This window comes from Geotrypetes seraphini, chromosome 1, assembly GCF_902459505.1.
Source record: "Geotrypetes seraphini chromosome 1, aGeoSer1.1, whole genome shotgun sequence".
Lineage (NCBI taxonomy): Eukaryota > Metazoa > Chordata > Amphibia > Gymnophiona > Dermophiidae > Geotrypetes > Geotrypetes seraphini.
In genome coordinates, this window is record NC_047084.1 from 465,162,413 (window position 1) to 465,177,523 (window position 15,111).

General features: G+C 43.2%; 1 protein-coding gene across 4 annotated transcripts in view; it reads left to right on the forward strand.

Moving 5' to 3' along the window:
- Positions 1-6,699: 6,699 nt before the first annotated feature.
- The window catches only part of CDK20 (cyclin dependent kinase 20), a 91,589-nt gene continuing 83,177 nt past the window's right edge, over positions 6,700-15,111 (forward strand). The window contains exons 1-2 of one of the 4 annotated variants that reach the window (XM_033923755.1): positions 6,700-6,849; positions 7,763-7,870. In XM_033923755.1, the coding sequence (XP_033779646.1) occupies positions 7,796-7,870 (75 nt within the window). In that variant the 5' untranslated portion in view covers positions 6,700-6,849; positions 7,763-7,795. Of the gene's footprint in view, positions 6,850-6,872; positions 7,087-7,762; positions 7,871-15,111 lie in introns of those variants that run through there. The other 3 variants (XM_033923773.1, XM_033923765.1, XM_033923781.1) reach the window with 3 other exon arrangements.

The following is a 15,111-nucleotide window of genomic DNA, read 5'->3' on the forward strand; positions in this document are numbered from 1 at the left end:
AACTTGCTTGCCAGGGTCTCCTTCTTTCTGCATGCTAACCATCCATCTGCCAACTCTGTCCTCCCTTTCCATTTCCCTTCCCTTCCCAGGAAGTCTGGTATCTTTCCTTTTTTTCATCTCCCTCCACAGATCCACCTTTTCTTAAATACCCTTTCATCCGGCATCTCTCCCTCCTTCCCCACCATCCCAGAGTCCACCATCTCTCCGTTTCTTTTCCTAATTACCCTCCTATCCAGTATCTCTATCCCTCCTCCACACCATCCCTTGTGTCCAATTTCTCTCCCTTTCTGTTCCTTCCCTCCCTAAATTCCATGGTCCATCATCTCTCTCCCTCTCCTCTATTTTCAGACCCATTATTTCTTCCCCCCCCCAAAGTTTGGCATATGCATGTCTCTTTGAACACCCCCTTCCCTCCGTGTACTTCTAAATCATGGTCCCCCCCCAAAGGCCTGTCCCCCCTTAAAGGTCTGCCTGTCCCACCTTGAAGGCCTGCACCCCCCTTGAAGGCCTGTCCCTTCCCCTTGTAGGCCTGTCCCCCCCTTGAAGGCCTGCCTGCCTGTCCCCCCCTTGAAGGTCTGCACCCCCCGAAGGCCTGCACCCCCCCGAAGGCCTGTCCCCCACTTGAAGGCCTGTCCCACCCCCTTGTAGCTTCTCCCCCCCCCCCCTTGTAGGCCTGTCCCCCCTTGAAGGCCTGCCTGCCTGCCTTTCCCCCCTTGAAGGCCTGTCCCCCCTTGAAGGCCTGCACCCCCTTAAAGGACTGCACCCCCCCCCCCGAAGGCCTGCACTCCCTTGAAGGTCTGCACCCCCCCGAAGGCCTGTCCCCCCCTGAAGGCTTGTCCCACCCCCTTGTAGGCCTGTCCCCCCCTTGTAGGCCTGTCCCCCCTTTAAGGCCTGCCTTTCCCCCCCTTGAAGGCCTGTCTCCCCCTTGAAGGCCTGCACCCCCCTTGAAGGCCTGCACCCCCCCTTGAAGGCCTGTCCCCCCCCCTTGTAGGCCTGTCCCCCCCCCTTGTAGGCCTGTCCCCCCCTTGAAGGCCTGCCTGCCTTTCCCCCCTTGAAGGCCTGCACCCCCTTGAAGGTCTGCACCCCCCCAAAGGCCTACACCCCCCCCGAAGGCCTGCACCCCCCTGAAGGCCTGCCTGCCCCCCTTGAAGGCCTGCACCCCTTGAAGGTCTGCACCCCCCCCCCCGAAGGCCTGTCCCCCCTTGAAGGCCTGCCTGCCTGCCTGTCACCCTCTCCCCCTTGAAAGCCTGCTTGCCTGCCCACCCGCCCCACCCTGAAGGCCTGATGCCCCGACCCACCCCGAAGGACCGCTCGCCCCCCTGGCCTCCCCGCACCACCTATGAACAGCCGCAGCAGGATCGCGAAGTCAGCGTCAGCGATCCCTGCGCTGCTTCCTGCGCCACGGTCCCGCCCCTCCTCTGACGTCAGAGGAGGGGCGGGATCGCGGCGCAGGAAGCAGCGCAGGGATGCTGACGCTGACTTCGCGATCCTGCTGCGGGCTGCTTCACAGGTGGTGCAGGAAGGTCAGTGGGGCGAGCGTAGAACTTATGTACTAAATGGTGAGACCTTGGTTAGGACCACGGCGGAACGCAACCTAGGGGAGATCATTAGTGAGGACATGAAGGTTGCCAATCAAGTGGAGAAGGCTTCCTCCAGAGCAAGACAAATGATGGGGTGTATCCGCAGAGGTTTCATCAGCAGGAGACCTGAAGTTATGATGCCGTTGTACAGAGCCATGGTGAGGCCTCACTTGGAGTACTGTGTTCAGTTTTGGAGACCACACTACCGAAAGGACGTGCTGAGGATCGAGTCGGTTCAGCGAACGGCCACCAGGATGGTCTTGGGGCTCAAGGATCTCATGTATGAAGAAAGATTTAAAAAATTGCGGCTGTACTCACTTGAGGAAAGAAGAGAACGGGGAGATATGATTGAAACATATAAGTACATCACGGGACGCATCGAGTCAGAAGATGATATCTTCTGGCTCATGGGACCCTCGACCACCAGAGGGCATCCGCTGAAGATCAGGGGAGGGAAGTTTCATGGCGACTCCAGGAAGTACTTCTTCACCGAAAGAGTAGTGGATCATTGGAACAGACTCCCACTCCAGGTGATAAAGGCCAGCAGCGTGACGGATTTTAAGAGAAAATGGGATACTCACGTGGGATCTTTAAGGGAGTAAATTCAGGAGAGGGGATACTTGGAATGGGCAGACTTGGTGGGCTATAGCCCTTTTCTGCTGCTTTTTTCTATGTTTCTAATACAATCGTTAAAGAAAGTGCAACACAAAGGGAAAGTACAATAGGTTAGGGTAAAAAGTAATAATTTGATTTAAATTTTTGTCCTTAAGAGGACAGTTGTTATCCAAAAGCATCCTGGAACAAGAATGTTTTTAGTTTTGCTGACCCCCCTTTCTCACCCTCTACACCCTTCCATACAACCCTGATCCCCTTTCTCACTCTTCACCATGTTTCCATACCACCCTGATCCCCTTTCTCACCCTTCACCATGTTTCAATACCACCCTGACCCCCTTTCTCACCCTCTACACCCTTCCATACAACCCTGATCCCCTTTCTCACTCTTCACCATGTTTCCATACCACCCTGATCCCCTTTCTCACCCTTCACCATGTTTCAATACCACCCTGACCCCCCTTTCTCACCCTCCACACCCTTGCATAAAACCTTGACCCCCTTTCTCTCCCTTCACCACCCTACTATGCTCCTTTCTTTCTCCATCCCAAATCAGCAAGATCCCGCGATGACTGCTTCTGCTCCGGATGGAAAAGGTAAGTGACGTCGGAGGGGGCTGGGCCGGCAGACTCAGGGAGTTGCAGCAAGATCCCGCGATGACTGCGGCTGCTGGTCCACCCCCGTCCACCCCCGACGTCACTTACCTCTTCCGGAACAGAGGAGGTAAACGGCGAAGTCATTGCGGGACCTTCGTTCACTTCAGCGCGGCTGCCGTCTCTGCTCTGTTATATGTATGGCAGCCATGCTGAGGTGCCGTTTGGAGCAGTGCGGGAGGTTTCGGATCCGGCTGGCTGTGCACCCCCTTGGAGCGTGCATCCGGGGCGGCTGTCCCCCCACCCTCCCTTGATACGCCACTGCAATAACTACTTGTACTCTAATGTGGGTGCAAGCTTACTTCATAAAATAATTCACACGTATATTAAGAACAGCTCCATCCAAATGGAAACCTCTGGAACACCTACATGCAGAAGTGTTAAAAGTACACATGCTCCAGTTGGCAGATGTGTGGATTTACATCCATGTATAAGTATAATTTTATAAAAGCCATTTTCTACTACTTCTACTACTACTATTTCTATAGCACTACCAGATGTACACAAAGAAGACTTGAAGTGGTCCAGAGAAAGACAACAAAAATGGTAGGAGATTTGGGAGCCTGAATATGTTGTGACATTTCCGCCCTACGCGACGGTCATGTCAAAGTGAAACCCCGGTCTCAATCCTGTATTAGAGACCAGAGTCTGCCTAAGGACGATCAGGAAGAAGATCCTGAAAGCCGTGCTGCCTGTCATGAGCCTTCTGAGCCGGAGCAATGCCCAGAGTATAAGTTAGCCCCACGGCCCAAGAGAAACCTGAGTCACACTAACAGGTTAAACCAGGTTCCCAGTAGTATTCTGCCCGGCAACCTGGAGGGGAGCCCAAGAGCACGCAAGCTAAACACACACACTGAGTGCAGGGCGTGGCCAAAAGCCTCTTAAGCAGCTCTCCAGAGCATTAAGGGGGAGAGGCTGCCCAAGAGAGTCTGGCAGAGAGAGTTCTCCGGGCCAGGAAGAGGCCAGACCTCACTCCAGAGCCAATGGAGTGTGAGGCTTCAATACCCCTGGAACCAGCAGAGCAGCTGGACACCCCAGAAAGCATGGACCTGGATGAAGTGTGTATGCCGGAGTCCGTTATGGGAGAAGTCATGGATGTGGGCTTGACAACTTGCCACTAAACACTGCAGGTACGGAGCTGCACAGGAATAATAATGGAGAAGAGTTCAGAAGAACTAAATTTTGATTGTTTGTGAGGTACAAACAAGCTTAGAGCAGGGCTGCACCAGCTTGATTGTTTTGCTACACTGCAGCTGTGCAGAAGCTCAAGGGGAACTACAGGACTGTGAGCTAATTAGGGCTGACACTTTAAGAGCCTGCAGTAAGGTTTTAGTTTTGTCTTTTGGTTCCTGCTTAAAGTTTACTTTATAACCACAAATGTAAATACCTGGTGAAGAAACTGGACTGTGTTGATTGGTAAGCCCAGGACTCAAGCTCCCGGCTTGATAATTTCTTAAGAGAGACTACTTGTGCTGTGTTTTTTTAAGTGACTGTGGGGCAAAGTAGAGAAAGCACTAAGACCTGGACTGGAATTATACTTGACAGAAAGCTTGCTGTGCTTTCACCGGACCGGGTGAAAGTTAAAAGGATTTCATTTTTTTTTGTTTTTCTTTCTTTGCCCTGTTTTGGAGAAGCCAGGAAACTTGAACTGTAATAACTGCTTATATGATTTCTAGTGGATGTGTTAAGTGACTAATTAAACTTTACACATTATGTTTGGTTCAACTTGACTCACGGTGCTTTATTTTTGGGGCAAAGCCCGGATAGTGAGACACCAGTGAGGTCTCCCCCTTTGGGAGCCGCGTCAAGAGTGTACTACCCCCTATCGGGGGTCTTATTAACCGTACCAAGACCCCGGTAGGTGACAATGTATACCTTAGAGCAGTGTTCTCATTCTGAAACCCTTTTACAGGGCCACATTTTGGATTTTTAGGTACTTGGAGGGCCTCAGAAAAAATATTTAATGTCTTATTAAAGAAATGACAATTTTGCATGAGGTAAAACTCTTTATAGTTTTTAAATCTTTCCTTTTAGCTAGGTCTTAATAATAATATTGTAATTTATAACTAAAGAGACATATGATCAAGAAACTGTTTTATTTTACTTTTGTGATTATGATAAACATACCGAGGGCCTCAAAATAGTACCTGGTGGGCCGCATGTGGCCCCCAGGCCGCGTGTTTGAGACCACTGCCCTAGAGGAAAGGAGGGACAGAGGAGATATGATTCAGACTTTCAAATACTTGAAAGGTATTAACATAGAACAAAATCTTTTCTAAAGAAAAGAAAAGAAAATGGTGAAACCAGAGGGCATAATTTGAGGTTGAGGGGTGGTAGATTCAAGAGTAATGTTAAGAAATTATTCTTTACGGAAAGGGTGGCTGATGCCTGGAATGCGCTCCCAAGGGAAGTGGTGGAGAGAAAAACAGTGACAGAAAAAGCGTGGGATGAATTCAGAGGATTTTGAATCAGAAAATGTCATATATTGAAGAACTAAGGCCAGTACTGGGCAGACTTGCACAGTCAGTGTCCGTATATGGCCATTTGTAGGGATGGAGATCTGATAAGTTCTGATCCAGAGCATCAGAACACAGGCAAGGTCAGCACACAGGCAGTTCTGAACCAGGCCAGGTCAGCACACTGATCTAGGCCCTGTGTACGGATCTATGCCCTGTGAGGCCCTGTGTAGAAGTATGAATTCTTTCTTTTTCCCTCTTGTAAAAGCAAGGAAAAAGGTTTGCACATTGAGACAGAATGCTGAGACATTCCCCCCTCCCGTTTTGTCACAAGACTCTTGCCACATATTAACCTGACACAGGGTTACCCTTATCTTATCTCTTATCTTGTTTAAGCATCCCTTATTTGGGCAACAATTATCTTGTTTAAGCATCCCTTATTTGGACTTTGCCTGAGCAGGCCCTGACTTAAGGCTAATCAAGAGAGCTTAAAAAGCATGCATTATAACCTTTGGACTGTCACATGCTATAGTAAGATTTGAGACATATCAGAAATGTACACATTGGGAATCACTTTATTGTAACTGTTATTATGTATTCATATGTCATGTGAGATAGTAGCTTTGAGAAGCACATGAAATAGGTAAACAATAAATTACCTTGGTCTAATCCTCACTGTAAATGCATTATGAAATTATAACCTTGTAGGGCTTTAGCTAAGTAATTAATGGAGCTATAATTCTCAATAAAAGGGGAGAGACCATTCATTTGGAGCGCCTCCATCCCAATTCTAAGACTGCATGTGTGTGTTTCCTTTGTGGCATTCCTACAGCCATTCAGTTGAGGACGGGCTGGGGAGGGCTTCGATGGTTTAGATGGGCTGAAGTGAGCTTTGACTGAGAATCCAGTAGATAGAACCTAAGCACGCTACTGGGCAGAGCTTTGGGTTTCTGGCTCAGAAATAGCAAAAAAAAAAAAAGGACCATTTAAATCACATTATTAATTTATAGAGTATGTATGGTTGGGCAGACTGGATGGACTATTCGGGCCTTTATCTTGTCATTTATTATGCTCGAAAAACAAATAGGATATCATAATACAGTTAATGGGAACGGTTAATCTGCTGGCTGGGCTGGTGGGCAGTGCCTCATACAGCAAATGCCTTATGAAATTACAGTATATTCAAATAGGTTAAAAAAGAGAGATATTTTTTTTATTTCAAAATCGCACCAACAGTACAATATAGCTACAGACAGGGATAGAAAGGTCTTGTCTTTTACATGTTCAAAGGCAGTGGTGTGGGAAGGTATAGGGGGTATGCGCAAGTCCACGTATACCCGCGTATAGCGAGTTCAGTGCAGGCATCTGGGAGACGCCGGCCTGACAGGCTCTTGACGCCCTTTACCGCAAAACCTCCCTCTTTAGCGATTTTCCAAGAGAGTCCCGCCCCCCTCTGGCTTATCCCGCCCTACCGGAAACAGGAAGGCGCGTCAAGGGGGAGGGCGGGACGCTAGAGAAGGGAAGCGTCGCTGTTGTCAGGCAACCGGTATGGAATTTTCTGCTGCTGACCCTAAAGGCAAACGTGATGTTAGGGACCTGGGCGTAGGGGATTCTGAGCATGAGAGCGAGCTGGAGGGCCTCGAGGGCTTCTTGGTCCTTAAAAGAACGTGAAGGGGTTGCTTGGCGTCTGAGGGCAGGCGAATGCGTGCCACTCGGTATCTTTGCAGAGGTGGAATTTAGCTAGAGCCCTCCCTAAGGCTTTGATTGCTGCTACCACTATTAGTTAAGTTTCTATAGCGCTGTTAGACGTACGCAGCACCGTACATCCAAAACATAGACGAGACAGCTCAAAACAGTTTACAGTCTAGTCGACAGACAAACGTCTGCCCCTTTTTAAATCTGTTTAGCCAACGCCAGCCATTTCTCCTCTATCTTAGTGTATCTTTTTAGCACTTAAAATAATGCTTCCCAGCTGTTACCTTCTCATAAGGAGGAAGGAGTTTAGGTTGTGGAGTAGCATGACACGGGGACAAATTTGTCCCTGTCTCCGTGGGGTCTCAATATCCCTATCCCGTTCCTGCAAGCTCTGTCTTAACCTCACAAGCCTATGATTTCAAAATGTTCAAGGCTTGTGCAGATGAGGACAGAGCTTGCAGGAATGGGGTGGAGATGGGACAGGGTAGAGAAATCCCGCAGGGACATGGAAAATGTGTCCCCTGTATCATTCTCTATAGCTGAGATTAAGACTGATACTATGCCTGCAGGAATTGGGATTCATGCAGAATAACCTTTCAAGGCAGCTCTTCAAAGGACTGTCTCAAAAGGCTACAGATACAGAGATCCTGTCACTCATAAGTTAAAAGGCTGAATGGGATCAGAGGATTGTGTCAGGAAGCTCCTTCCTTTTTCCCTAGTATGGGATTTTGAATAACATGTGGCTGTTCTTTCCATTCTCTTAGTGGACTGGCATCTCCTGTGTCTAATGGTTCATCATGGACCAGTACAGTATTTTGGGTCGGATTGGTGAAGGAGCACATGGAATTGTCTTCAAGGCGAAGCACATCGAGGTGACCTTAACCAGTTTGTTTACTGGGGCTTTTTATCTTTTATTGGCAGCTTTATGAGGGGGTATTGAAAAGTTCTCAGCCCAACCAAGAAAGAAATGACATGGAGCCATGAAACGTGTAAGTTATTTCACATATTTACCTCTAAGTTCAACATACTTGGCACATCTTGTCTGAAATTTCTGTAACTCTTCCAAAAAATACTCTGGTCACTGAAATACTGCTCCACCGCTGCAGTCATCTCCAAATCACACAAAAATTGTCACCCTTTCAAACTCTTTTTAAGGTTTGGAAATAGAAAATAGATAGAGCAAGATCTGATGAGTAGGGTGGATGGTCTATGCACTGAAACCCCAAATGCATCAAAACATCCATTGTCTTGCAAAAAGAGAACTCCTCTCTGCAGCTTCCATCTCATTTTTTCTTTCAATGCCTCCTTTAATTGGCACAGCAAGTTACAGTAGTAGTCTGCATTGACCCCTTGGAAGACAGTCATCATTACAACAATGTGGCCCTGACCTTTCCTACTGACTTTTGGGTCTTGAATTTCCTTGGCCTTGGAGAATCTAAGTGCCACTATTGCATGGACTGTTATTTTTTTCTTAGGATCACAGCGTGTAACTGTTTCATCAAGAATAACTAGTTGTTCCAAAAGGTTGGCACCAACTCATTAAAAATACTGCAAAATCAACTTGGAAGTGTCCACTCAATGTTGTTTCTCATTGGCATTCAAACATTTTGGGCACCCACTTGGCTGACAAGTTCTGCATACCCAGCTGCTCTTGGATTATACACTGAACATGTTCCTTGAATATCTGTAGTGACTCAGCAATTGTTTTAGCCCATGCGCCAAAATCAGGTCATGGACATGGTCAGCAATTTCAGGAGCTGACGCCGTTTGAGGCTTCCCAGACCTTGCTGCATTTTTGGTCTTGAAATCTCCATGCTGAAAGTTTGCACACCACTTCTTTGTGGAGTATGATGGTCATTTGTCACTCAATGTTTGCATCATACATTCATGAATACTTTGAAGTTTTCTTCTGCAGGAATAGGAACTTCTTGATGGCTTGGAGTTCCACATTTGAAAATTCCACACTTTTCATTGACATGGTTCAATCAATGATCTGAACTGATATCAAAACATAGCATTGGCACTTTGCAAAATAAAATAACACTCAGAATTTAGGAAGTTGGTTGGGCTGATAACTTTTCAGCATCCCCTCGTATTTGCTAACTTCTCTAAAGATCAGAACTAAAGTTCATTTCATAATGTTTTTGACAGCAGCAAGCTGCAAGTGCTTATAGAAAGTGTATAAGAAACAGTGTGTAGAATTATCTATCTTTATCTCATTCTACTGGTTTCCAGCTTTCATTGTTTTGGGATGCATTGAAACTGGGAACTCTTGTGTTAGAGAGCCTATGTTTGATCTATCCTCAGCAAATACATTGTGGATTCCTTACAACTTGAATATTGGAGTCCAAGGTATTTGTTTGCAATATAAGTGAATTTGTGTTATATCAGATCTACAGTGTAATATGTAATAGAAAAAAGGCCCAGGGTCTAATCCTTGACAACATTATAAATGATCCTGTGTTATATGGAGTCTACAGTATATATTTAGCCTCTTCCCTTAAGATAAAATGTGGCAGCAGATATGGACTGTAAACAAGACTGGCTGAATAATTTATTGGGGCTAGGTAAATGTAAAATATGTGGGCCTCCATTTGTACTTTCTGTACCCCTTACCCATTTGAGATCTCCATTCATGCTCTCTCTCCCCCTCATCCAGGCAGCCCTTTTCCTAGATCACCTCACCTGAAGTGACTTGTGGGAAGCTGCAGAGGCTGGTTCTGAGTAACACAGCAACAGCAAGTTACAAGTGGGTACATGGATAGAGCAAGTATATGCTCATAGGCCCAGTCTCCCCCACAAAATCCAGCAGCAGGAAGGACCACTTTGTATCTTATGTTTGTTGAGTTACGTAATCTTTGCATTCATTCTCAACCTGTTGCCGTACTCAGGGTTAGCCATTGCAGCTTCCAAAGACTGCTTTGCAGAAATGAACTTGGGGGAAGTAAGTAAGAGGCTTGAGGGAGTAAAGAAAGGTTTGTTCAAGAATAAGGAAGGGAGTAGAAGCAGGCAAGATGAAAGATGTGAATTTAGGGGGCCTGAGGAGGGACCAGTTATATGGAGGATGTGTGGAGAGGAGGAGAAATTAGTGCATCTCTATTGCTAGGAATACAGATGATAGGCAGATAAATGAGATTTAAAGCTCTGCTAGTCTCTGACCTTTCTGCTTTTTTTTTTTTTTAAACCCCTTGCCACAAATATCCCTGTATGTCAGAAGTTTACTGTCAGTGTCTTGGTAGATCTGCAAGCCCCTTCTTGACTTTGGGTCCTAAGCATGTGTCTAGTTTGTCTGTACATTAATCCTGCCCTGATGGCAAGACCTAGGTTTATCATTTGGCTCCAGAAAAAGGAGGACGGATTGAAACTTTTGGGTTTCACTTCCATTGAAAGCAATAGAAATAAGGATGACAGATAGACACATCTAGGTTTTATTTCCATTGAAAGCAATGGAAGTAAAACCCGGATGTTTCAATCTGTCCTTTTTCTGGAGCCATATGGTAACCCTAGCAAGACCATATAGTTGGTGGCTAATTTGATTCGTGGCGCAATGTCGTAGCACACAGTTGATCTCTGGTGTTTCCTATCATTCTTCACAACTACAGGTTCTCTGTGCTCATTCCAGGCTTTTCTTGAAATCAGTTACTGTTTTTGTTTCCACTACTTCCAGTGGGAGGCCATTCCATATATCCTCCATCCTTTCTAAGAAGACATGTTTAGTGATGATGATCCTGAGTTTATTTCCCTCCCCCCTCATCAAACCTAGGATCTTGTGCCTTGGCCTTGTCATAACCTGATCTTCAGAAATGGTCATCCCGCAGTAAAATCTGTGCTTATTCTAACAAGGACATAGAATAAATATTGTCCCCTCATTCTGCTGTTCAGCCTCTTTCCCTCAGCCTTGGAAGGAGCAGCTGACAGCCTTGGGTTTGTCTTCCCCCACACAGGGTGTGAGCAGAGGTTGTTCAGCTGTTCCTGTTATCAGTAAGCCAAAGGAAGAAAAGCTTGTTAAGTGAAGTGTGAAACTATTAAATTAGTACAAGTCAGAGAAAATATTTCTTCACTGAACATGTAATTAAGGTTTGGAATTCATTGCCAGAGTACAGTATGTGGTAAAAGGAGGATAAGCAGCATGGAATCTATCTTACTGTTCTGGGATCCTGCCAGGTACTTGTGACCTGGATTGGGCTTGATTGACCTTTTGTCTCAGTCTGACAACTTTTATGTGCTTTATGTGATATATATGAATCTGTCAATGGTTCCCTCTTCTACCCCTCAAGGACCACCAACAAATCAGATATTTAGTATTTCCCTAATGAATATGCATTAACTATTGTTTTGAAGCTGATATATCTAAAATATACTTGAAATTCAAATTCAATACATACTTATGATACTAGAACCAAATTATCAGAAACTGTTCTTTCTTCAAGATAGATTATATAATGAAAACTTAAAGAAACTAAGACAAAAAAAAAGATAGATTATACAAATTTCTGATTTATTAAACTTATGAAAACATTTTAAAAATCTTTTATCCTAAATCCTGCTATACATGCATCATAATCCTGTACTTTCTTCTATATTTTCTACTCCATTTAATCTCAGTTCAGTTTTTTCATCACATAAAAGTATAAAAGTTCAATACCCATTGTTTCAAGTTTCAAGTTTATTATATTATTTGATTAAACGCTTTTCAGGATACAAAGCGTTTTACAAAGAAATAAAATTGGATTTCTTAAATCACAAATACATCGTAAATAAAAATAATTACTTTAAAATTAAAAAACAAACCGGGGTAACAAACCATATGAAACAGTAGGAAAGGAGGAAAAAAGAAAAAATACAATTAAAAAAAAAAAAAAAAAATGTATTAATCAGATTAGGTTAGAACATAAGGAAGGTGTGAGGAAAAGAATTTGAGAACAGGAAAATCTAAAGAGAGGGGGTAGATAATCTGAATTTAATAAAAGATGATGAAATTCGGAATCAACCGGAAAATAAACTTTTAGTTAAAGGCTTCTTTAAAAAGAAGACACTTCAAGATAGATGTTTTTGATGTCAATATGGAACAGTCCTCCGATTTTCATTCATGGTCAATACAACCTTAGACTGTGATACAACACTGTAAAGACACTAGTCTTTTTAAACGATCTTATCATCCACTTAAACTAGTCAGATATAGATCTAATAAAACTTCTTCCGAGTCATGGCAAAAAACTGATAAATCAATCTGACACAATTCTGTGTTTTGCTACTGTATTTGATTTGATTAATTTATTAAATTTGTTATACCACTTGCACATAAGTATTAAATGGTTTACAATACTAATATGATTGAAATACATTACAGACCATCCCAGCGGGCTCACAATCTAAGTTATATTAAATATAGAAGAAGAATTACTAAAGAGATATGAAGAAAAGAAGTGTATTGTAGATACAAAAGGCTGAACAAAGAAACTACAAAATACAGTATCAAGAAATAAATAAAGAAGTAGAAAGCAAAAGAACGGGCAAAATTAGGCAACCCTACAAAAGAAAGGTGAGAGAAAATAGATCCCATTCAGTTTCAACAGACTCCGAAAACAGCTCATCTGTCACTAATCCTCTACTCCTGGCTCAGTAGATGGTAGATACAAGTTGTCTCTTAAGCATTTGAATTGACCGCCCGCTCTGTTGGTAGACTTCCATAGGCAGCTCTTAGCTGGGTTCCCAACTTTCTGCTGCATATCGGAGAGTCCAGTCGATCTCTGAAGCCGAGTAGAAAGTTGAGTATTGCAAGAGGGTAGTGGTTGGAATGAAATAAACAGAAGCCGCAACTCCACCAGCAGACTTCAAGAAAGGGAAGCAGAGAGCCGAACCGACCTCCCATGGAGCTCTGGCAGAACCCCCGGAGGCTGGGCATAAGCTGGAAGTTGGGGGAAAAAGGCACTTCTTGCCACCAAGACAGTGACACTGCAGTGCCAGCAAGATGTCTACAGCGAGATGCAGCTTCTGCTGACGGAGCCAGAAGTTGAAACTGTGGCTCAATGGCGCTTTAATATTTCTTGACTTTCATATGTACTTTCTCACAGAATCATAAAAACATGCAGTGAGACACATTCTTCAATAATCACAGTTACATCACTTAATCTTAAAAATAATTTTTCAAATATCTTTACACAAGCCTGATCTTTATCATATTTCAACTGGCACATAAGCCTGGGACCAGTTATCAAGCTGAAGTTCCTTTTCTTAGTCCCCTGACTAAACACGCCAACTTTTGTGCCTAATCTTACAACTCTGATTGGAACATTAAAATTCAAAGTGACAACCACTCTCTTTCTTTATTCAACTGTATTCCAGCCATATATTAAACATTGTTCTCTTCTATTCAATATAGCTGATACATTGCCCCCTCTTGGTAAGACGATTTGTTGAAGAACCACAAATCTTTAATTCCTCTATATTATACTGCAGCAACTGATAATGTTGTACTAATGGTACATCAACTTTATAAAATTTAATATTGCTAAGATGTTGAGCTATTCTTAACAGTAAAACAATGTGGAATCAAGCCCTGGACTCTCAGAGGTTAAAATGATGATATTTATTAATACAAAATTAAAATACAATATTCAATGTAATAAAAGCCAACAAAGCTTCAATTAATAGTCACTTGCTGTAAACAGATATCCAGACCCTACACAGGCCATGTTTTGGCAATATTTGCCTTCTTCAGGGGTCCTTGGAATACAAGCAAATGGATATACATGAATATATAAAATACACATTGAAATACAAGAATAATAGTACTCATAACATATAACTCATAAAATATAAAAGTTTATGCTCTTAAGTGTATGGAAAAAACAGGCTCATAAAAAGATATATGCACAATGAATCGACAATAAAGGTAAAAGTCGGGAAGAGATCAGATTTGCATAAATGAACCAACCTCAAATACAGCAATAAAAATACAGCAGCTTCACAGAAAACATCCTGCAATGATACAAAAGTAAACATATCAAAGTACGCTTAAAACCACGATTTGCAATAATAAAGTGAGAAATTGGAAAACAGGCATGGCCAATCTAATCCAAGAAAGAAAAAACATATAAATTTAAATTTAAGAAAATATATTCATACATATCATAGAAATCATGAAAAGATCCCACAATATGCTTTTATATGAAAAGCTGAACTCCATAGCTCAAGGTCTCAATACAACTCAAGAGAACCCGGCTAGAAAATAAAATATAATGTTCAAAAACTGCTACCATGCAAGACCAATCTCTAGGTACAAAATATTTGATAATGATGTAAAAATATATTAACAAGTCCCTCTAGGGAAAAAAGTGTGTGAGTAGCCCAGCGAAGATAAACCGCTCTACATAACGCCGTAGAGTGCTGGGAGGAGTCGGGAATTGAAAACTATCTGTAACCAGGCACTGGTCTATGGCGAGCCAGCAGACTCTATGTATAAAACTTCTATAGTAAAACACAGGAATAAATAACTACTGAGATTGGACTTACAGTGAAAAAGTGATATGATACTTCTATCGTGCTGGCTTTGATTCAAAGAAATGAACCATGTCAGGAAAACGCTCCTTAAAAACAACGGTTCCTATTGCGTATGTGTCAGGGCTCTTGTGAGTGCGCCACGTGGCAATGTACTGATGTCATCAGTTTGAAAAAACGGGAGCCGATAGCAAGCGTAAAAACAGTAGGCGGGAACATAAGACAGGCTATGAAAAATGAATGGTAGACATGAAAGAATGGTAGACATGGTAGATCATGGATAAATGATAAATACTGATCCATAGAGATCAGAAAAACTACTCCCTATGCGAAATTGAATATGACAATTATAAAGCAATAAGCTGAACCAAATACTGTATTAAGAATTATGTGAAAAATATGACTTAAAAATAACCCAAAACAAAAAACTTACATGATAATACATAGACCTGTTAAAAAATATAAAATACTTTGTAACTTATGTCCTAATCTGACGAAATTCCAAATATATTCGGAGGTGCCATGCCTGTTTGCTATTAATAAGTTATGGACCTTGCAGACTGTGCAAATAGTAATGAGTACAAAAATCAACATGGTTGCTATTGGTTGGGAC